The following is a 21,169-nucleotide window of genomic DNA, read 5'->3' as shown; positions in this document are numbered from 1 at the left end:
GGGGAGGGGCAGTGACCCTAACTTTCACTCCCGAAGAGTCAAGGCCATTAGTAATCCTACCTGAATTGGGTTGTAACTTTCCATTGACTTTAATCACAGGGCATGGTACTAAAAGACACCCTAATGGACCTCCTGTATTCCCCAAATCTTATCTTCATTGTACAGTAGCAGCCTAATGTCTTCCTGATAGCCAGGATCAATCCACCCAGCCAACAGAATAACTCCCTTCTTTGCCGATTGATTCAGAAGCATGAGGACCCAAAAGTGGCCAGGCGGTAGTCTTAGCTTCCAGTTCAATGGAATCATCGTTGTGTCTCCTAGCAGAAGCATTGCTCTCTGTTGTGGGTTTAACTGTGTCCCCCAAAGCTCATGTCCATTCAGAACCTTGAAATGTGAAAAGGGGCCTTTGCAGGTATAAATCCAATGACTGGCATACTTATAAGAAGGTCATATAAAGCCAGAGACACAGAAACAGAGGGAAGAAAGCCATACGAAGGAGGCAGAAATTAGAGTCACACAGCTACAAGCCAAGGAGCACCAAGAATTGCTGGCAACCACCAGAAGCTGGGAGAAAGGCCTGGAACAGGTTCTCCCACAGGGAGCCCAGAAGATCCAAACCAGTAATTTTCTAAATATTGAGTGACATGAAGTACATTATTTTACTACATTTAGCTACCTGCTGTGGATGCATTGACATTTCTGCCACATCCCCCACCCGTCAGCTGTCTTAAGCCTGATCTGTTGTCTGAACATTCCCCACTTTGTCCTGGTGCAGCTTGGGCCAATCTGAACCCTTGTCAGCTGTCCTTAGGAGCATCTTCCTGGAACTATTTTGGGCCCATGGAATCTGGAGGTTAGGGGTCAGAAGCTGACCCCACCTCCTTTAGAAACAGGAGCTGGGCATCTCGCCAAATGGTGATGCCCCCTCCTCTGAAAATGAACAGGCTTTTCTACCCAAGACTTGAGTATGAACTCCTAATGATCACTTTCATAAATCGCCAAAACTAAATACCAAGCATGCCAAGAATCCAGCTTTGAGGCAGGAGGCGGCAAATCTCACCTCTGCGCTTTTGCTTTCACTGGGACCCTTCATCTCCTCAGATTCCTTCCATTTTTTCAGACCCACTTCCTCACTCGCAAAACCCTCAAATCTGCAATCTCAAGTCCGTTCTTCGTCAGGCAAATCCTGCCTTCTTCATAACTTGTCCATAATGGCTGCCTTCTCGTCGCTCCTCTGCTCTGGAGGCCAGCGTTCTTTGAAACTCCAGGCCATTTAACTCCTGGCACAATTGTATTTACTGGCTTTTTAAGGCACAACCGTATACAAAATACCTTTGTGTCTACCCAGCATCTTGCTTTGAATTGTTCAATGAAGGTTTATTTGATGTAAATGTTTTCAGTAATGATTCATTTAAATGATCACAACACCATAGCATAAGAAGTGATTTAGTGTGCCAAAAACACACCGCCCGAGCCTTTAGCATTCTGCCTGTAACATTATTTGTGTGAAAAATACACAGGACTGTGCTTTTAAGATTAGTCTTAAATAGTTAAAAGATTAAAATCACAAAAGCAAGCTCAGCTTACAAAAGCCTGATATATGAGCAGGTGTAACTACCGCAGAATTGTCAAGGTGGAAGGTACTTAATGCCTTTTTTAAGAAAATTTTTTAAAGGAGGCTCCATGTCCAACATGGGGCTTGAATTCACGACCCTGAGATCAAGTCACACGCTCTACCGACTGAGCCAGCCAGGTGCCCCAATGTTACTAACTTTAAATCTGGAGAATTCAAGTTTGATGGGTTAGTGTATAAGCCAATACTGCTGAAAACAGGGAATGGGGACAAACACAGTATATTCTTAGTAAATTAAAACTTTCATGGCCTTACCTTATCATTCTTTATTGGTACAAATAGTCCTTTTATAAAAAGAAGCAAAACATTCAGATTACTTGCAAGTCAGCAACTCAACTATTGACCCTCCAGCGACAAGGGACATGGAGCAAAATGCTAAGATGACAGGAGTCTCTTCCACGGTCATTCATAGTAAAACTTTATTGAACAGAAAACCCAGCAAAGGTTTTCACCTCTGCGAAGTTCTCTTGGTTTAAAGTAAAGCACTGCATTTTAAAAAGCAATTATACATAAGTCTTCCCTAGAAAAGTCCTGCTAAAACATGTCTAGCAATTTCATTGATTATATAAAGTAGTACACTTAGTGTAATTTAAACATTCCAACAGGAATCAAATCGTACCAGCAGAACCATTTCTGCATCTATGAGATCTATGTACAAACACACATGCAGACACACACATCTGAAAAGTTCCTCAGGCATAAGCATGCGACACTAATGCCTTCTACTTACAATGCCTATTAAACTACATACAGTATATATTAAAGCTCTTCAGAATAAAGACAGGAGAAGCCTTGGGCAAAATTTTTGTTCATCAATTTGAATCATGGCTTCACGTCTTAGTTTCTGCTTTTGCTTGACCACAAAAGCATGTCCTTCTCCTTGTTGGTTCTTTACTAATTCTGTGCCACTGCCATGGCTGGGTGAGGAAATCTAGCTGGAGCTAGATGATCCAGTCCACGCCTGTCGAGGCCTCCAGCAGCCAGAAAGCAAGCACCATCAGTTTGCTATGGCTGGGGGACCTTCCGGAAGAAGAGAGGCAAAGAAAGTCTTGAAGACAAGCCAGGCTGTGCTCATAAATGAAGGGCTGGTCTGCTCGTCATCCAGTACGTCCCTGTCCGGAGGGAGGTGGTTGGGGTCTTCGATTTCAGGATCGGGACCTTCCTGCAGTTATGAAATACAATGAGAACACAATCAGGACCGTGATAAATACCAAATAATGTAATAATGTTAGGAGAGGGCAGACTAAATCCCTGGCCCCATATTCAAAGCAGCCAGGCAGACAGGACCCCAGGGAATGGTGTCCTAGGCTGGATGGAGTTCTCAGGCCTCACAGCACAACCGTGCTAGTGACATTCTCACAGTCCTGAAAGTTCCTGGCAGTAACATTAAAAGAAATGAGGTAACTACATCTTTATTATTAAACTCATGAGTTAAGTTAACCACTTCATTAACTATGAATATTCTAAATTTGGCAGTATTCTGAGTTAAGAAACAAAAATAGAAACCCAAGGTGATAATTTATATTATAAAAATGGTAATAGTAGGGTGATAATTAATAATATAAAAGAATTCCTTTAGGATTATGCATTAAACTGCTTTATAAATCTAGGGAAGTTCTCTAGGACATCTATTCTGTGAGACATGCTTATATTCTTAATCCTTAATTAGATTAACTATCCATTAGCTGGGGTGCCTGGGTGGCTTAGCCAGTTAAGCGTTCAACTTCAGCTCAGGTCATGATCTCATGGTTTGTGAGTCTGAGCCCCATGTTGGGTTGTGCTGACAGCTCAGAGCCTGGAGCCTGCTTTGGATTCTATATCTCCCTCTCTCCCTGCCCCTCCCCCACCCATTCTCATTCTTATTCTCTCTCTCTCTCTCTCTCTCTCTCAGAAATAAACATCAAAACAAATTTTTTTAATAAATTATCCAATAGCAGTTTCCATGATAGAACACATTGTTACAGACCACTGAACACTCAAAAACAGTGTGCTAAAAAAAAACCATTATTTACATATGCCAAAATGCAAACTGCCAAATGCCAAAACATACCTGATGGATTTTATGGCACATTCAATGTTTTTTAAAAATAGCTACTGCTGGGGCGCCTAGGTGGCTCAGTCAGTTAAGCGTCCAACTTGGGCTCAGGTCATGATCTCAGTCTGTGGGTTCGAGCCCCGTGTCAGGCTCTGTGCTGACAGCTCAGGGCCTGGAGCCTGCTTCAGATTTTGTGTCTCCCTCTCTCTCTCTGCCCCTCCCCGACTCATGCTCAGTCTCTCTTTCCCTCCAAAATAAGCATTAAAAAAAACAATAGCTACTGCTCTAAGAATAAATTTGAAAAAATCTTGAAACTTCCGCCTAATGAAATGGTAAACCAGGAGGCTAAATATCTAAAGGTTAAGGATTTGAGAGCCCAGCACTTCACATCAAGCTTGCTGGACTCCAATGGGAGTTCCTTACCTGTAAGTTATTGTTGGGGTCCTGATTTACAGCTTCATGAGGACCATCATTGGGGAAGTTCTGAACTGGCCTCTGTCTAAATGGAAACCATCCAACGTGATGCCTTCAAAGGAAGCACATAAAAGCTCATCTTAGCTAATCACAGTGAAATTTACTCAAGAATTTGAGTCTTCTTGATCAGATAACGTTCCCCTTGCTCCCCTCCTCCAATCAGAGCAGTGCTCGGACTATAAGCTCACAGCGGGCAGATCTGCAGAGATGTTCTGTCACACCATCTCCTAGACTTCCTCACTTGCCCATTGGCTTCTTCAAGGTCACTATGGGGACTATGTTTTATTCACCACTGTATGCCCGGCAACATTAACAGCACACAGTATGTGCTCTATAAATGCTTGCTCATCCAAACTAAACTTTACACATGAAAACCTGAACCGGGGGATGGGGGAGGGATAAATACACACACATACACACATACACACACACACACACACTCAGAGGCAGGACTGGGATTATATGTAATAACCTGAGATAATAATACCTAAATTTGATCACTTAAATATATGATTCTAGAGACTATAAAACTTAAACTGACTAGAAGTTTTATTTGGAAAATCCAATTAAGTGCAAGTTTTGAAGCAAATATGACAAAATATTAGTAATGATTAATTCTGGATTTATGAGTATTTTTTATTTTATTCAGATATTTCTCAAGATTTTTAAAACTAAAGTAAAAATTCTTTTTCACCACACAGGAAATATTTGTCTGTCTCGACCACAAAGGAGGACATGTCACTCGATGCCAGGGTTTCTTAACTTTGGCACTACTGACGTATTGGACTAGGTATTTACTGGGGGGCTGTCCTATGCACTGTAGGATGTCTAGCAGCATCCCTGGCCTCTACCCACTAGATAACAGCAGGACCACCCCCTAGTTGCCAATCAAAAACGTCACACTCTGGGGATGCAAAATCATCCTGGTTGAGAACCACTACTCTGAGCTAAGGACAAGCCAAATGTCAGGTCTGTACAGGTTCCTTGGCCCTTTAGAGCTATGCTGACAGTCAGTGCCTGACCTTCATCCTGGAAAGCAGCAGCTGCAGCTTGGTAAACATGTTTTTATTCAAAACAAATCAATTTTCCCTTCCATGCCTCAGAACGGCCGTTATTATTGTGGTTCATGAGCCTGGCAGGTACCTTATCTAGAAGAAAACAGAATGTTCTCCTTGCATTCACACACGATTGATGTGTTTTCAGCAGTGCCCAAACAAGCCATCAGTTCCTTGCATTGAAAGTGCCAGAATGATATGCTATTGAAATACACTTCCATTAACAATGGCTGAGACTGCTCAAAAAGAGAAAAATCTGTACTTGGCTTGAGTCACCATGCAGTGTTAATTTGTATTAAGGGAAAAAAGGAAAGCAAAATCATGTGCTTACAGGTACATGACAACGGTGGCCCCCATGACCATGAGGAACCTGCTCAGGGAGGAGTAGAAGTAGAGGATACTGAGAAAAACGGAAAACGTGGCTGCTGAATAGGTCCAATCCAACCAATCTCGATTTATCTCATCATCTTCTTCCACAATAGGGCCACCTTGTGCATTCATCCGCAAATTTTGATTCGCCCCAGGATTAACCACCACTGGAGGAGCAGCGTTCTGATTAGCTGGCTGGTTCTCGGCTGCAAACTGGTTGTGAATAGGGGCCGGAGCAGGTGCAGAAACCACAGGTATCTCTTGTGCACTTGGTGAGGGGACAAAAGCCCCTGAGGCAGCAGTGGCTGCTAAACTAAAATAAAAATGATAGAGGCAGATACTGTTGAAAGCAAATCACCATGAAGACCGTGCTTCTCATAATCTTATTTACGCAGGGTCTTTTACTGTTAAGAACTGTCCGTGGGTACATGAAAAACCTGACTTTTAAGTTAGTGAAGAATTTCTTTACTAACAGTCATATCTATACATGCCTCTTCTGCTCCTAAGAGAGACTGGCCGTAAATTTCATCTGGAGTTAAACATTAAGGCCACGATAAAAGTATGGTATGTTAAAAAAACTAATTAAACCTTCCGCAAAACTTTAAAGCTACCACATACTGAAAAGGAAGTAAAGCAGGTACAGACACAAACACTCCTGAATTAACACACGATTCAGATAGCAGATATCATTTATACTCTCCTCCACCCACCGAACCAGACAGAACAGAGCTCTGCAGAAACTGATGAAAGTACACTCCTTCCTCCATTCCTAACCCCGGGCGTGCCTAGCATGACGGGAAAGGACTCACTATTGCATGTAGTACTGCCGTGCGTAGATCTGCTGGAACCAGGAGAGCTGCAGCCAACCGTAGGTAGTATAGCCCGAGAAACCAGGCCCCAAGCCTTGGAAGGCTGGCTGGGCAGCTTCAGGCCTACGAAACATTGTTAAAAAACACTCGTTTTGACTTGGTTTAGTATGAATAAATGAAGTTTAAATGACAATAAGGATTTCAAGTCAAAGAGACAAAAACTCCATGACAGCTACATGGTAGATTACTGTGCGATGCCCCCGTGTGACCCAAGCACGGAAAGTGCTGCCAAAGCCCTCCTACCGTGGTCCAGACCCCACAGAGAAACGAGCGCCCGTGGCCAGCACTGGGTTCTCATGCCATGTCGTTGCTATGGCGTATAAACAAGCTGGACCCTTTCAGACTAGATGGATACTCACTCCCATTTTTCATTTGCTGAGTCTCACTGCAGCTCGAAACCCACTGTTTATCCTTCAAAGGACAGCTCTTAAAAAGCCACATCTCTCTCAAAGCCTTTCCTGAAGGAAACTCCCTCTTCCTTCTGACAGCCATTTCTCCCCACCCCTAAACCTGACTACATGGGGGGCAGAGTTCTGTGTGTATGTGGCATCACTCATACATGCTTTCTGACCACTTGGGCCCTCTACAAGCTGCTGGGTTGTTGCCTCACTGGATTCCCGACAACCTTGTGGGGAAGGGGCTATCCCCTCCATTTCACAGAAGGGAGTCTGAATAGAGCTCAGGGAAGACCAGGGATTTGCACAAAGTCACTGAGCTGGTTAAATAGCATGCTGGATTTGAGACCTGTTTGACACCAAACTCCTGTTTCTTAAACAGCCTAGGGCAGAGCATAGGAGTGTCATCTTTGGCCTTGTGTGCCTTAACAGAGTGAACTCCTTTGGCAGCAATTCGCAAAACTGAAACTATAAAAACTTATGGTAAGATCATGAATGGATTATGTCAACACCTCTGCTGGTTAACTCCCATCCTTAAACAAAGTTATATGTATTGACTGTTCAATAAATACGTGTTGGATAAAATCGGTAAGCTTTATCCAGGTGAAATTCACATAGATATGGGCCACAATTCTCGGGCTGTATAGCCAGAATAAGGGAGGCAATTTTAAGTGGTTCTATCCAATTATCCAATTTATAGGCTGACAGCCTTTTACCCAAATTCCCTACCCAGAGTGCTTCTAAAATGGTATTCCAGTTCAAGTAGGTCTTGGTAGAATACTGGTTTTGAGCATTCAAAAAAGTTGCAGTGCAAGGAAATGAGACCATAACAAAGTGCTTTTGTAGCTCTGATGAGAACAGCACTGTAGATATACAACATCACTCTACTCAAGTATGGTTTTACTCAAGTATGTAGGGGTGAACTGACATGAAGTCTGGGAATTACGGCAAAAGGAAAAAGCAAAAGAGGAATAGATGAAACAAGCATGGCAAAACCTTCATCATTATTGGGCCCGGGGGACGGTTATGCAGAGATTCATTGCACACTTCCCTCTGCTTTTGCGTGTATTTGAAATTTCCATGAAGAAAAAAACAACTCCTCATTCCCTAAAGACCTGACTTGTCAAAATCAAATATTAAAAACTAGTAGGAAAAGGGAAGCAGGGGAATGGAGGGGTTATAGAATTTCAACTCATAGTTAATGATTTTTTTCTCATAAGAACTTTCATAATAAGGTGTTCCAGGATTTATGAAATCCAAACATCAGAGCATTTAGTCTAGAGCTCTAACTGCTCTAAAGAAACGATCTTTTTTCTAGCACCACCAACTCAGTCCTTGGCAGAGCATTTCTTAAACAATTTTTCACCTTTTGTCACCCATTGTTATGATAGACAAAGCACAAAGCCACTCAGCAAAGCAGCTGCGAGATGCTTACACCAGCTGTTTCCTCTGCAGCAGCACGAATTCCCTATCATGAGGTCAGCACAATGCAAAGCATCTCCATGTGGGAGGGGAGATGCCTACGTTGTCAAACACACGCATCCCTATATTTATATGTACTTAAAAGGCTATTGAGAAGAGTTAAATAAATAAAAAATCTTTAAAGTGAAACCCTTAAAGCAAAATTCTGTACATTAAGTTCTGCGACTATATACTATCAACACACTTTATTCTTAAAATTGACGCAAATGATACACATCCATGTTGTATAAACCTGGTTCTTTATTATGACACTCACCTTGAGATGTTCTCCCATCCAGAGGGAGAAAGGTTCCGAAGAATCTCCCTTTGCCTTAAGCTATCACCTGAGGAATCCCCAGGATACTGTCCCTGATGAAGACCAGCAGGCTGCTCTGTGGATTCGGCAACCTAAGTAAGTGGAAGATGAACATTAAAACAAAGGATCTGATGCAACAGTCTGCAACCAAACTGAAAGGATTATTCTGCTGTGAATGGCTTATATCCCTCACCCCGACCTCTGAACTTCACAAAATTGAATAGATGCAGTGTTATGTAAAAAATATTCTGAAATTTGTTCAACCCAAATTCAATACACAGATATTCTTTAAATCCATATTTTTTCCTAGAATAACTATGCTGTGGTTTCATTAAAATCTTCCAATGAAGTTATCACTGGTGAGAAAGCATCCTGATAATGTTCTACAGATCCTATAGTGCTAAATTTACTAAATCAAGAAACCAAATCTGACCAACAAGATTTATAAATACAACCCAGCCAGCAACTTAAAGGAAAGAATGTTTTATGCTATGTTCAGATGTTTTAGGAAATAGAGCTGTAATGCTAATTTACAGTCCATCACTACACTAGAATATTATTACTATATATTCAAATCAACACCATGAAATGAAAAATAAACAATTTTGACTGTCAAATGTAAGTCTTTAGAGATCACTTGATAGAGATTGTGGTCTTTTCCTATCCAATTAAATAAATCATGATGAAAATTTCCAAAGAAGGGGTGCCTGGGTGGCTCAAATGGTTGAACTTCAACTTCAGCTCAGGTCATGATCTTGTGGTTCGTGAGTCTGAGCCCCATGTTGGGCTCTGTGCTGACAGCTCAAAGCCTGAAGCCTGCTTCAGATTCTGTGTCTGTCTGTCTGTCTGTCTCTCTCTCTCTGTCCCTCACCTGCTCAGGCTCTGTTACTCTCTGTCAGAAATAAACATTAAAAAAAAAAAAAAATAGAAAATTTCCAAAAGAAATATATTCACTTTTGTACTGTTTATAAACATTAGTGATTCCTCAGAAGAAATTTATTATGTGCTAAATTTAATAAAAACCCATTTTGAGTGCCTTGCTAATTCAGAGATCTGGATACACAGCTATTGTAGGTCAAATCATGTCCCAAAAGATAGAGTAATGTAGAACTCTACTCTTCTTCTACAACACTAATGGCATACAGTCTACTACTGTAATAATAAACACACACTTGTATTGATAAGTTTCTCATTCTTTATTCTCACTGGGGAGAAACAAAATTTTACTTGATAAAAAGGTAATAAAATCTCTTCAGAGTTTTATCCAACTCCGTTTATTTTTACCATGTGGGTCTGAATGACACAGATGGTTATAATCTTGAAAAAGCAGACATACCTTTGTACTGGTCTCTGACACTTTTGAAGGACCCTTCACATTGCATACCAGATGCAAAACATGCCGCTTTTCCTGCTAAAAGTAATAAGGAGGTACTTTAGGACCTGAATTCAACCTTGTAAGTGCTTAAACATTCAAAAGTTAATGTGTAAATGATGTACCTTTGGAAGCAAGTCCTTGAGACACTGGTGATCCAACAAGAGCTTCCCAGAATAAATTAACCTCTGGTCCTCTGGACGCTTGTCATGGAAAGAAAGAGAAGCACAGGTCAGTACTTAGCTCACACAAGTTCCCAAATACAGAAGAAACTGTTTTATACAAACAACTTGAATATGTGTGTTTTTTTCCTAGAATCACAGGAAAACATTTTTTACAAAAGTCTCATATGCAAACCTTTCCTTTAGAAAGTGCTGAACTCTGAATTTCTAACATGCAAATAAATTTAGGATGGCAAATTATCTCTAGTCCACAAAACCACGGCCAACTACTTGACTTTTAAAGTCCTAAGGAAATTCCTTTCTGCCACTAAAAACACAAATTTTATTTGGGGATCCTACAGCCTAACTTCAAAACCTGGTTTGGTCTCATACAACGGTCAAAGTACTCCCAACCAAGGTCAGCCTTCACCAAAACGACCTCGTACTGTCCTGAGATAACATAAGGCAATTCTAAACTAAGCTCTCAAAGAGACTTCCCAAAATACAAACGCAGTTATAGAGAAGATGGTGTGTAGGTACCATTTCATATAACCCTGTGAGATTTAGTATCCCTATGTGAAGGGAGGAAAAGTCTGAAATTGACTTGTCCACAGTCAACCTGCTGTTGAAGAGTCAAGATTCCAAACCCGCTTCTCCATTCCAGTGATTTCAAAATCACAGGGACTCTACATACTTTCATACAAATCTGATTTTTAAAAATCTAGTTTTAATTCCTCTAAAAACCATACTTAAAAATAATGGCATCAAATGACACATACCAAAGTAGGTAGTGATCACCAAACAATGCCAGAATAAACAATTTTGCAAAATTTGGAATAAAGCCGCTCCTGCCAAGCAGCTGGAGATTATAAAGCAAACTGTTTAAAACAATCAAAACAATAACCGCATCTATTTATCTGCAGAAATCAGGACTTTTTGACACTGTGCACCTAAAACAAACTACAGAACCGAAGTGGATACTGCGTTCACCACTGTTCTGATTGACTTTATAGGGAAATCCCATACACACAATTTTGTAAAATGCTTCTGCAGAGGTGGGATCCTACATTAAAGAGTTCCACACTAGTAAAGGTTTTGAAATCAATAGGTGCCTGTAATTTAAATTGTTTTCCTTTTTAAAGGGCTGACTTGATATTCTGTGCCTTTACCTAGAAAGCTCATTTGAAAAAAAATAATAAATGTTGAACTATTATAAAAGTAAGACTTCTCAGGTTAGAAACCAAATGCTGAGTGCTCTCTAGCCATAATTTTTAAGCACCAATGTACACACCTGAGAGACCTTTTACAACTTTGGGTCTTCAGACTTAATAGGAGTCATGTTTGTCACCCAAGGAAGCCCTTAAGGGAAGCTCTCCTCCAAAACACTGCCTTTTACCAAGTGATGCAACTAGAGACTACGCCAATCTGTATCTAACAGCTATTCTCGCAGCAACACGGCCACCTAGTTTCTTGGAAGCAGGTGCAGTGAAACTACAAACAGTCCCAAGGTGAGTGCTAAGGAAATGCAAGCTTATTAGATAAATACACAAAATTCAAAAGAATAAGTCAGAAGGAAAACTCACTTCTACATTCCACCTTGAACAAATCAGGAACAAAAACCACCTGACCCGTGAGCTACCACACACTGCAACTCTTCAGATAATGAGGAACAATTTCACAGTGTTTTTGGGTCCCCATGCTTTCTCTGGTCTGATGGGGATTTACACTTGTGGGCAGTAAGGCACACTGCTGACACTTACATAATATCAGACAGAATAGAAAGTAAATACAGGAAGGTCCAGCTCACAGCCTCCATCACGTGGTGGGGAGAGAGGGCGGTGCTAAGGGTGATGTTGACAGATGTGTCAACCAAAACAAAGCGAGGAAGTCTGTAATTGAGGGGCCGAAGTCTTAAAACGCAGACTCAGGAAGACTCTTGCCGCCTGCTTCCCTTCTAACTCACTCTACCCAGAAAGCGCCAGGGGCTCCTCCCTGGGACTAGGCAAAGGCTGCGGAGTCCGGCGCGGCAGGGAGGGGCCCCGGGCGGAAGGTGGACAGGGCGGGGAAAAGCCACGTCTCGCTCCTGGGCGTGGGACCTTAAGTACACACTCCCTGGGCGCTCACCATGGCTCCCTAGCACTGGCCCAGGGAGCCTCCTCCGCTCCGCACCGACACGCTGCATTCAGAAAATTCACTTCCAACCATTTCCGTGTCCTCGCTTCTATCCAGTGGATGCAATCCTAATGCGGAACACCTAGTCGCCCTGTCTTTTCGGGGAAACTGAGGCTGGGAGGGTGAAATAATTCACCCAAGGTCAAACTGCTGTCTCAGCGGCGTGGCTGAGGCCGGCAGCCAGATCTAGGGGACGGGGCAGTGGTCCGGGTTGGGGGGAGGAGGCGAGGAGAGGGGCTGGGGTACAGCGGGAGGCGAGGTGACAGGGGAAGGCGAGACGACGGTGGCCTAGGACGTGGAGGTGACGGCCACTGGGCAAGGCGAGGCGGCGCCTACAGCGGTAGGACAGGGAACGGGGAGACCCCAGCCAGGGGAGGTGAGCGGGTGAGGGCCAGCCGTCGGGGGAGAGATGGCGAAGGGAGAAGAGAAGCTGTAGGGGAAGGGGAGACGGACGCAAGGAGGGCCGAGGTGAGGACAGCGGGGCCGGGAGTGGGCGCTGGCAGCGGGAGTCGGGGGCCCCTCTCACCGGGCGCTCGGGATAGACGCGGCTCAGATGGGCCTTGAGGCGGCCCACGCTCCAGCTGCGGTCGCCGCTCAGCTCCAAGTCGCGGTGGCGCTGGTTGGGACTCTTCACCAGGAGCGTGACGGGCTCAGGTTCGGGCTCGGGCTCGACCTCCATGTCGGCGGCGCTTGGGGCTTCCGCGGCGCTCTTGAGATGCCAGGCAGGCGGCGTCGCAGCCGCCCCGCAACCTCCGCAACGACTGTACGCGCCTCTGGGACGCGCGCCCCCGCCTCGGGCGCCTTTTATAGGCACCTCGCACTAGGGCTCTGCGGCGAGAACACTCTGTGGCTGCCTCCCATTGGCCGAGGCGGAGGTCACGTCCCTAACGTGGCCCAATCAGCGCCCGGATCCGTGGGCGGAGGGACGGGCCGAGCACGTGGGCGCGGGCTGATGCAACCCGCCGCCGTTGCGTCACCCGGAGTCGCGGCCGAGGCCCCGGAACTCCCGTTTGGCGGCCATGTTTGGGTGCGCTTCGGCCCCGACGGAACCGGAGTGCTACGTAGCTTGGGCTGCTCCCGGTGCCTCGCGGAGGGTCTGGCCGGCGGACCGCCGGTTTGGCGGCCTCTGCAAATTGTTTCCTCACAAAGCAGCAATCCCCGCCCCTTTTCACCCCCAGCCGCCGAGGCCCACTTCTCTTTTCCCTGCCCTGGAGCTCCAACCAGCCCTGCTAGGGAGGCCTCCCCACGCCTATCGCCGCCCCAGCCCAAAGAACGGCTGGGTCGACCCGTTTGCGAGCCCACCCGGAAGGGCAGCCCCACAGGCCTTCGCAGGGCGAGGAAGAAGCCTGGAGGATTCTTCCTGGGGCTACGGACAGCCTTCCGAGCCGCACTTGCCACTTACTTCATCTGTGGCCTCAGACGTGAACCTTACACCCTCGAGCGTGGGACATCACCTTTGTGCCTGGCACACGGGCCACAGTCCAGCTTAGGCTAGGAGACCCTTGCAGAGGGCCTCGCCTCAAAGGATACTAACACATGCTTCCTTTAAATTGCAGTTGAGACAAGCCAGGGAGGGTTCTTAGGTAAGGCCCCTCTGACGTAGGCCCCCTCCCTCCCTCCCCTCTGTAGGAAAAAAAGATCTTGAAAAACAAAACTGACATTGCACGGGCCCCATCCTTATTCCAGTCCTGTTGGAACATCTGTTTGTGCAGGTGTCGGGAACTTGACAAGGGCAGGAGGCTAATGGGAGGAGCCTGGTCTGGTTGGTGCCTGTAGTACCACAAACCGGGCGCCCTGAAGGACAGAAATGTGTCGTCTGGCAGTTCTGGAGGCCAGAAGTGGGACATCAAGGTGTCGGGCAGGGTTTGTTCCTTCTGAAGGTTTTGAGAGAGAATCTGTTGGAATGCTACTCTACTAGCTTCTGGTAGTTTGCAGGCAGTCTTTGGAGTTCTAGGGTGTGTGGCTGCATCATCCTGTCTCTGGCTTCGTGGTTACATGGCGTTCTCCCGGGTGCATGCCTTCACATCATTTTCCCTGCATGCACGTCTGTCTCTGTCCCAATCCCCCCTCCATCCACCCTTTTTATAAGGACACCAGTTGTAATGAATTAGGGTCCACTCTAATGACTTCACCTTAACTTGATCATGTGCAAAGACCATATTTCCAAATGTGGTCACATTCACAGGTACGGGAGTTAGGACTTCAGCATCCTTTTGCACAATTCAATCCACAACAGTCGGCCTTACTGTAACACAAAACTAGGATAGCTTCTTCTTTTTTTTAATATTTATTTGTGAGAGAGAGAGAGACACACCGAGCACAAATGAGAGAGGGGCAGAGAGTGAGAGAGACACAGAATCCGAAGCAGGCCCCAGGCTCCGAGCTGTCAGCACAGAGCCCGACTTGGGGCTCAAACTCAAGAACAGTGAGATCATGACCTGAGCTGAAGTCAGACACTCAACCGACTGAACCACCCAGGTGCCCCTCGGGTGGCTTCTTTTTCAGCAGGCTTTATGTTAAGAAGGGAGGTGGAGGGCTTTAGAGAGAAATTGTCCCCATGGTGCTTCAACTTTCTGTGATTGGCTTTTGTCTGCTGAGGAGGATCTCCGTCCCTTTTCATCAGGGCTGGCTTTACAGAAGTGGGACCTATACAGTCACGTGGAACCCCACTCTTGGTTTAATGCTCTGCCGTTACCATGTGAAAATTCTTAATAAATTTTGAACAGGAAGTTCTGCATTTTCCTGTTTCCCTAGGTCCCCATAAATCATGTAGCTGGTCCTGCTTGTCATACATCAGGATGGAAGAAGGTGACTGATTATGATCTGGTAGTTTTGCACCTAGCTAGAAGCTGACAGATGGGGCCAGGCCATGTAAAACAGGCAGAGGCCTTAAAGGAGGCAGCCAGGCAGGTGATATTGACTTCCCTGGGAAATTAAGTAGGCCACATGGCATGGTTTCCTCTAGCCTGCAGTGACAATTCTTAGGACCCCTGAAGACAGCCCATCCACTTGTACCCAGTAGTAAGAACGTAAAGGGGTGTAGTTTTTTTCCTTAGGGCAAAGGGAATCTAATTTCTGTGATTCCCTTTTATCTTCCAACAAGAGAGCTCCTTTTATTTTTATTTTTTAAGTTTATTTATTTTGAGAGAGAGAGAGAGAGAGAGAGAGAGAGGGAATGCTTGTGAGAGCACAAGTTGAGGAGGGGCAGAGAGAGAGAATATCAAGCAGCCTCTGAGCTGTCAGCACAGAGCCCGATGCGGGGCTGGAACTCACGCACCATGAGATCATGACCTGATCCAAAGTCAAGAGTCAGGTGCTGAAGTGACCATCCATCCAGGTGCCCCTAGACAGCTCCTTTTAGTATACAGAATTTGTGTAGGCAGTATAACTCAGTGATTAAACTCAGGGTCCCACATCCAGACTGCCTGTTTTCAAACCTAGCTTTTGCCACCTGAGAGCTACGTGACGTTAGGCAAGTCACTTAATTTCTCTGTACCAAGTTGTCCTCTTCTGCAACATGAGAAAAATAATAGTATCTACTTTGTAGGATTGTTGTCAGGCTTGATGAATAGAACGTTGCTGAAGGTCTTGCGACAGATCCAGACAGTAAGTGCTCAACAAATGTTGGCCGTTAGTACTTAGCAAACCGAAACAAGTCCGGCCCAGTGGTCTTTAAACCTGGCTGTGAGAGAGGATCACCCAAGGAACTCTCTTGTAAAGTGAAGACCCCTGCAAGACTGAGTATTGGCGAAGCTATGAAGCAATTGGAACTCTCATACGTGGCTGATGGGAGCGTAAAATGGTACAACCCTTTTGGACTTTGCTCTGGCAGTCTCTCATAAAGTTAAACACACTCCTCCCTACAACCTAGCCATTTCACTCACGGGGATTTACCCCAAATAAATGAAAGACTGGCACAAGAACATTCATGACAGTTTTATTCCTAATAGCACCAAACACTGGGAAACAGTCCAGGCGTCCATGACCAGGAGACTGCATGAACAAACTATGGAACATCCACACGATGGAATACTACTCACTAATAAAAAGGAACCACTGGGGCGCCTGGGTGACTCAGTCAGTTGGGCGTCCCACTTCGGCTCAGGTCATGATCTCGCGTTCGTGAGTCGGAGCCCCACATCAAACTCGCTGCTGTCAGCCTGTCAGCACGGAGCCCGCTTGGGATCCTCTGTCCCCCTCTCTCTGCCCCTTCCCTGCTTGCGCTCTCTCAAAAAATAAATAAACCTTTCTTTGTTTTTTTTTTTTTTAAAAAAAGGAACCAACTACTGATACAGGCAGCAGCATGAATGATTCTCAAAACCACAAGCGAAAGAAACAGACAAAAAGAGTACATATTATAAGGTTCCATTCATATGAAACTCTAGAATAAGCAAAGTTAATCTATGGTGACAGGAAACAGATTTATGGTTGCCTGGGGGGTGAGGTGACAGAGATTGACTTGGAAAGGACACAGCAGTGGCGTGCCGAGGTCACCTGGTCCTGGGTCACAAGAACGCACTGTGAACCTCTTCAGTGAGAACTCTTTCAAGGGACATCCTATTGATAGCTTGAAATTGGCCATGCTGGGAATATTTACACCACAGAGATCAGCAAACACTGCAAAGAGAGGCTGCTTTTTTTTTTTTTTTTAATCCCAGGGAATCAGATATTAAAATTTACCGACACAACACCGGACACGAAGAAAATTTCTGGGGTGTTGAAATGCTCTGTCTTCATAGGATGTGGGTTTACAGGTCCAGGCATTTGTCAAAACAGATCAAGCTGCACACTTAAGATTTATGCATTTCCCTGTGCGCACATTATGCCTCCACTAAACGTGTAAATGAACAAACAAGAAACCCAGGATGGGTGTCTGGGTCCCTTTTTAGGCCTAGCAAACGGGGCCTGATGCATCTAAGTTGGTACTGGTTCAAGGGCCAGGTTTGGAAGTCACTGGTCAAGTCTGACAGTAAATACAGGGCTTATTTTAAACTAGTAATAATGATAATGTCAGCGAGAGGTAAGACTGGAAAGAATTCTCGGGACCACCTCAGGAAAGACTTTACATGGCCACCCTTGAGAGCTGGAGCCTCTTTTGTGGGCAGTGGGAAGTTTTCGAGCAGTAGTTCTGCCTGTTCCGGAAGTCCATATAAATGAAATCATACGTACTTATTTTGTGTCTTTCAAAGATAGAAATTCAAGCAGATCAGAAAAAGAAATATAGTGAGCTAAAGGGAAATCCATATTCTTATTTTTTAAATGCTTCTGTTTATTTTTTGAGAAAGAGCTCAAGCGGGGGAGGGGTAGATTGGGAGAGGGGGACAGAGGATCCCAAGCAGGCTCTGGGCTGACAGGCCGACAGCAGTGAGCCCAATGTGGGGCTTGAACCCACGAACTTTGAGATCATGACTTGAGCTGAAGTCCAACCCTCAACTGACTGAGCCACCCAGGTGCCCCAAGGGAAATCCATATTCTTTTCTTCTTTTTTTTTTTTAACGTTTATATATTTTTGACAGACAGAAGGAGACAGAGAATGATGGGGGAGGGGCAAAGAGAGAGGGAGACAGAGAATCCGAGGCAGCAGGCTCTAGGCTCTGAGCTGTCAGCACAAAGCCGGATGTGGGGCTCGAACCCATTGACTGTGAGATCATGTCAGATGCTTAACAGACTGAGCCACCTGGGTGCCCCGGGAAATCCATATTCTTAAATGAGATTTCTGGAAATGTGGAAATTGAACGGACTATGGAGATATTTTATCTTGATTGTAGTAGCACCTCCGTGATGCTGTCTCTGCTGTGGCCTAATTCATATTTAAATTCTGAGGAGGGGAAAGGGAAGAAGGAGCCAAGAACTGTTTTCCTTTACAGTCCGGTCGTGAAGGTCTGGAAGGGGCCTTTGCAAATCTCGAACAGGCAAAAGATCACTGACAGTGCACGTGCTTTAGTTTAAACAATCTGGTGATTAGGGCCCACTGCACCTCTGTACTTTGTTCTTGGATCTCTTCTTTTACTGGGGTGTTAGAGATTCCCCCAAGCTCCAACCCAAAACCTTGCCTTTTATGGTCATTTCTGGAGTCCCAATTTGGCCACACACACACACACACACACACACACAAACGCGCGCGCGCGCCATCTTCTTTGACCCAGGAAATGGACATCCTGTTCTATACTCACGAAATCCATTCCATAGCAACTCTGGTGCCCTTGCTAAGCAAGGCTGGAAGAAGCTTTCTTTCCTCACCAAAAGTAGCTCCCCCGCCCCAGGCAAATCCTCCCTTTTGCCGGGCCAGTGATGGGGGAAGTGTCTTTGCTTGATAAAGGAAAGAGGCATCTCAGATTATGGTTCTCAATCTTTGAGCAGTGTGGCATCCACTTCCTGCGGCTTCCCAACCGTGCTGCCGATCTCTTAAAAGTGCTTGTTACATGCCTTTTTAATTCACAGAAAATTGAAACCGATTCAGTTTTTGAAAACCCCAGGTGCCTCTTGAATGGGAGACACCAAGGGGTATGGCCAGTCAAGGTTGACCATTGTGGCCAACAATGGGCCTGACAGTTACCTGCAGCGTGTGCTTCTAAACCTGGCCCTTACAAGGTTTAAAAATACACCCGGGGTTCATTTACCGGGTAGGTTAAACATAGAATTACCATATGCCCCAGCAGTTCCACTCCTGGGTATATATCCAAAAGAACTGAAAGCAGGAGTTTATTTTATTTATTTATTTTTTTAACGTTTATTTATTTTTGAGACAGAGAGAGACGAAGCATGAACGGGGGAGGGTCAGAGAGAGGGAGACACAGAATCCGAAACAGGCTCCAGGCTCTGAGCTGTCAGCACAGAGCCCGACGCGGGGCTCAAACCCACGGACCGCGAGATCATGACCTGAGCCGAAGTCGGCCACCCAACCGACTAAGCCACCCAGGCGCCCCTGAAAACAGGAGTTTAAACAAAAACTTATCCGCGAGTATTCAGAGCGGCACTGTTCATAATAGCCAAGTGGTAGGAACGACTCAAATGTCCGTCACCTGAATATGAATCTATTTATATGAAATACTTAGAGCGGCCAAATTCACAGAGACAGAATTTGTGGTTGCCAGGGGTTAGTGAGGAGGGATTGCTTAATGGGTCTGGGATTTCCTTTCCAAGATGACAAAAAAGCGTTTGGAGCTAGGTGGTGGTGACGGTCACACAATAGCGTGCGGGTACTAAATGTCACTGAACCGTATGCTTTAACGCCAAGCTGGGTGTCGGGGTGCAACGATGAATCAGATGTGGTCGCCATCATGGCTGACGTGCACTCACTGAGCTACTTCAGCAGTTGAGATATTGAAATACCCCATGCCGGTTGGTAAACAGCCTCTCCCCTGAGTACCCTTCAGCTGCCCTGGGCCCTCCCCCTGAGACTTCTAGATCTCACTACCATCCATCCAATAACCCAGATGTTCACCCCACTTGCCACATTCGCAGATCTCATAGTCAAATGGTGGACATTGGGTGCCTTGGTGGCTTGGTCGATTGAGCATCTGACTCTTGATTTAGACTCGGTTCACGACCTCATGTTTTGTGAGATTGAACCCCTCATCAGGCTCTGTGCTGATGGTGCAGAGCCTGCTTGGGATTCTCTCTCTCCCTCTCTCTCTGCCCACCCCCCTGCCCCACCACCAAATAAATAAAATAAACTTTAAAAAAAAGCTCTAGATTTTGCTAGAATATTATTACCTCCTGCAGAATCTCACACATACTAACCACAAACTACCCTGTATTCTTCTGTCTCCCTCTCTCCCACTTGCACCGAGCACCCTTTCTGTCCTCATGAGACCAGCCCCACAAATCTCAACTCTTGTAGTTCACTTCTGGCCTCTTAGCAACCTTGGAGCTCATGGTCAGCCATCTCCAGGTATTCTTATCATTCTCCTTGACTCCCTTCTGCCTTGGCCTTCCATTCTTGCTTGGCCAGCCCCATTGCTGGGGAACATGTCAGCTGCCTTCTGCATGTTCACTATGTTCCCTGGTGCTCAGGAGCCCCGCCAGGGAAAGTCACAAGGGCAGGTGTCCTGAGAGTTCTGCACCCTTGGGCTGGCAGACATCAGCGAGGCCTTCCCTTCTGACTGGCAAAATCCCGCCGCCCCCACCCCCCGCCAGTCATTTTCTTGATTCCCCATTACCGCCTCTTTCTCAGTTATTTTCTTTCTTGCATCCTGAATAACACGCCTCTGACCTGTAGATACACTCAGGTCTCTATTACTCACCCCCACCCTATAACAGAGACATCTGTGGCTCAGTGAATATTCAAATGTTCCCTCCAATTTTCCGGCACTCTGGCAGTTAGGTGGAGACAGGTGACTTATCTGGCTAATGAGCTTTGAACGGAAGTAACATGTTGCTTCTGGCCTGAAGCATTTGGAAGCCGGAGCACGACATTCCAGCTTTCTTTTCCCTTCCTCAGCTACCGGCTGGAGTGGTGTCCCCACTAACTGGAGGTAGTTGGGATCACTGGCTGTTGATGTGGAGAAGAGGGGCCCTGAAGAGTTGCCTAACCAGCACGGAGATGTTCGGAAAAGAGAAATCAAACTTTGCCATGTAAGCCACCGACAATGCATAGCCTAGCGTTGTCCTGACCGATACGCGCCCTAAGATAACAATAATCAGAACGTCTCTGGAATCTACTTCTCCCTCAAGTTTCCAACTTGTTTCTCCCCCACCTTCTTGTCCTTATGTTTCTCTCCCTTGCTGGGTCACTCATGCATAAGGTCTATATATGCATGTCTGCCGTTTTCCTTTTCTCTCTACAAATTATTCCTCAGTCCCTGGGCCCTGACTCACCACTTTACCAGATTATTCTCTGCAAGGCTCCCAGTGA

General features: G+C 45.5%; 1 protein-coding gene across 2 annotated transcripts; it reads right to left on the bottom strand.

The window, feature by feature from the left end:
- Positions 1–2,030: 2,030 nt before the first annotated feature.
- Positions 2,031–13,109, bottom strand: HERPUD1 (homocysteine inducible ER protein with ubiquitin like domain 1). 2 transcript variants are annotated; one of them, XM_003998061.6, is made up of 8 exons: positions 12,839–13,109; positions 10,105–10,182; positions 9,944–10,018; positions 8,569–8,699; positions 6,376–6,498; positions 5,529–5,879; positions 4,092–4,194; positions 2,031–2,795 (listed from the first exon to the last, which is right to left on the bottom strand). In XM_003998061.6, exons 1-8 carry the CDS (start codon positions 12,989–12,991, stop codon positions 2,631–2,633), a joined length of 1,179 nt encoding a protein of 392 aa, XP_003998110.2. In that variant the 5' UTR covers positions 12,992–13,109; the 3' UTR covers positions 2,031–2,630. The 2 variants fall into 2 exon arrangements, with proteins under 2 accessions (XP_003998110.2, XP_019675329.2); XM_019819770.3 differs by having other exon boundaries at positions 9,944–10,015.
- Positions 13,110–21,169: the final 8,060 nt, after the last annotated feature.

The sequence above is a fragment of the Felis catus genome, chromosome E2 (genome assembly GCF_018350175.1).
Source record: "Felis catus isolate Fca126 chromosome E2, F.catus_Fca126_mat1.0, whole genome shotgun sequence".
Lineage (NCBI taxonomy): Eukaryota > Metazoa > Chordata > Mammalia > Carnivora > Felidae > Felis > Felis catus.
This window is presented reverse-complemented; position numbering and strand designations above follow the sequence as displayed.

What these genes read in the sequence shown, in the direction of transcription:
- HERPUD1 (XM_003998061.6), bottom strand. Translation starts at nt 12,991, where the DNA reads ATGGAGGTCGAGCCCGAGCCCGAACCTGAGCCCGTCACGCTCCTGGTG. An exon ending in CGGCAGTACTACATGCAATA is followed by an intron (nt 5,880 to 6,375) that starts GTGAGTCCTTTC and finishes TTTTTATTTTAG; the next exon opens with TTTAGCAGCCACTGCTGCCT. An exon ending in ACCCCAACAATAACTTACAG is followed by an intron (nt 2,796 to 4,091) that starts GTAAGGAACTCC and finishes TCATAACTGCAG; the next exon opens with GAAGGTCCCGATCCTGAAAT.